General features: G+C 60.8%; 1 protein-coding gene across 1 annotated transcript; it reads right to left on the bottom strand.

The window, feature by feature from the left end:
- Positions 1-66: 66 nt before the first annotated feature.
- SPRG_16492 (hypothetical protein) lies at positions 67-1,241 on the bottom strand (the record flags this gene model as incomplete). The annotated part of the gene is made up of 1 exon (XM_012356195.1): positions 67-1,241. A coding segment is annotated over one exon (1,175 nt), but the record flags the coding sequence as incomplete, so codon positions are not given.
- Between the last annotated feature and the right edge of the window lie 976 nt (positions 1,242-2,217).

The raw sequence follows: 2,217 nt of genomic DNA, 5'->3' as shown, positions 1-2,217 counted from the left end.
GCGTCCAGCGCCGCTGTCTTCTCGGGCGGCAACAGGTGCCGTCGGCGCCGCAATGACACGGCGTACATCCCAAGCAACCACCCGCCCAAGGGAGCGGGCCACCGATCGTCAAAGAACTCGACGACAAAGTCCCGCGGGATCGCGAGGTTCCCAAAGAGGCGGCGGTACAAAATGAGCGCGTCGACCTTCTCGTCGTCGATGCCTCGGTGATCCAACTGCCGGCGCTTTCCCGACAGCGACAGCGGTCGAGGCTCGTAGCGCAACAGCGCCGGTGTGACTTCGGGCGGCAGCTCGAGCAGCTCGTCGAGTGCGACGAACGTTGCCCTTGGCACCAGTAGCTGCGCCATGGCCGTTCGGAGCTCGGACATGTAGCGTCCGAAGCGCAGCCCCCGCCACGGTAGATCCCAGTCACCGGGCACGACAAAGTCGCTGGGCACGTCGGTGGATCCGAATTTGGCAACATACAGGCGGAGACCACACACGACGCCTGCCCACGTCGCAGGCGTGTGGAAGATGACGCCGAGCGCGTCGAGCTCCGGCAGCATGCCACGTGGCAGCACGAGTCGCTTGCGACCAAGGTACCAAGCGACCTCGCCAAGTGCAACGTGATGGAAACGAGGCGGCCATGGCGCTGCCGCTGGCACGACAAACTCGATGGGCACGGCGCGTTGGTTTGTGATCTTGACGTAGAGCGCGAGGAGCTGCTTGGTGTCGTCCCAATGCGGCAGCTCCGTGCAGAGCGAAAGGTTGTGCACCGTCGCGACGTCTGCGTCCGAGAGCTCGTAAAAGTGAGCGCGGAGCGTCTGAGGAGCGCGCGAGAGAAGCACGTTCGAGGCTTCTTCAGGCCACGCAGCATCGCTCTCCGGTACGACAAAGGCGTCGGGCACGTTGAGATGCCCGTGGCGATGGCGGAAGGCGACGAGGGCGTGGACGAGCGCGGACAGCGGGACGCGGCGGACGTAGCGTGCGCCGTTGACGCAGACGATGCTGCGGTGCACGCACCGGGGCGGCGGCGACCATTCGTAGCCAATCGCATCGAGCTGCGCAAAGCGGTCCGGTGCGTACATGGTCGCATTCGTGCGGGCGGCAGCCGTGAACTTGCCAAGCGCCATGCCATGCAGCGGCGCCGGCCACAGCTCGGAGGCCGGGACCACGTAGCTGGTCGGAACGCGGCAATGACCGTGGAGGTAGCGGTAGACGGTCCATGCTTGGAGCAGGGCTGCCCACGGCGGCAATGTCATCCTCGCCTTCTTCAATTGAACAGCGTGTCGCTGTTTGAAACACGTTTGAAACATATCGTTTGAAACATGTTTCAAACAGGTGTTGCGGCGCTGCAGAGAGTATTATGTCGAGTGGATGGCTCGCTGCCACGGCACCGCTAATCGCTAGCAAATTTCTTGCATAGCAATGACACTGGCAGAAGGTGCTGGCAGAGCGTGATGCATCCTTCGCGTCGCTTCGGTTTGATCCGACGGCCAGCAGGTGAACGTCAACAAAAGCGCTCGACGCCGTTGCGAACGTCGGAAGCTGCTCTCTCGGATGGCGCTCGTGATGCAAGGCTTTTGCACACGCGATTGCGGACGTTTACCTGGCTGCCAAGCAGCTAATAGCTTGATCGCAGCAGAACACAAGGCGACCTTCAACCGAATTTCGAAGAGCCGATGAACTTCGATGGGTTTCCCGCCAAACCAAACGAGCCCTAGTCTGCGGACACCTCATTAACCTCTTGGCCTGCGATATGCAAAAGCTCGGTGACCTCCATTGGGTGACCTCCAAGCAGCTAGACGGGGCTGCAGCTCCGTGTTGTCTTCGACCCGTCGACAAGAGCCTATGGACGTCCACTTTAAGTATACATGGTATCAAGACAACGTCACCAACCTCTGTCTCGAATGCTCGCCGAGCGCTTCGACGGCGAGGCCATCGACCCTCCGGTCGTGCCATCGCCCATCGCCTTCTAGGGCGATACGACATGTTGTCCAAACTCAACGCAGTCAACACGGCACTGCGGACCGTGCCGCTGCGATTCGTCGGTCGCTCGCCGTACAGATACTCTCATGTACATGTCGACAGACGAGGGCACCATCGAATACTTTAGTCAATCGGCTCCACGGCTACTCCAGCAAATGCATCGCACGCCGACCGGGTATTAATACATCGACTGAGCACTCTAGTCGTTCATAGCCCGTGTTGCTACACCGACTAAAAAGGCGGGTGAAA

The sequence above is a fragment of the Saprolegnia parasitica genome, assembly GCF_000151545.1.
Source record: "Saprolegnia parasitica CBS 223.65 unplaced genomic scaffold supercont2.397, whole genome shotgun sequence".
Classification (NCBI taxonomy): domain Eukaryota; phylum Oomycota; class Saprolegniomycetes; order Saprolegniales; family Saprolegniaceae; genus Saprolegnia; species Saprolegnia parasitica.
The sequence above is the reverse complement of the archived record's forward strand: the minus strand, read 5'-3'. Positions and strand labels throughout refer to the sequence as shown.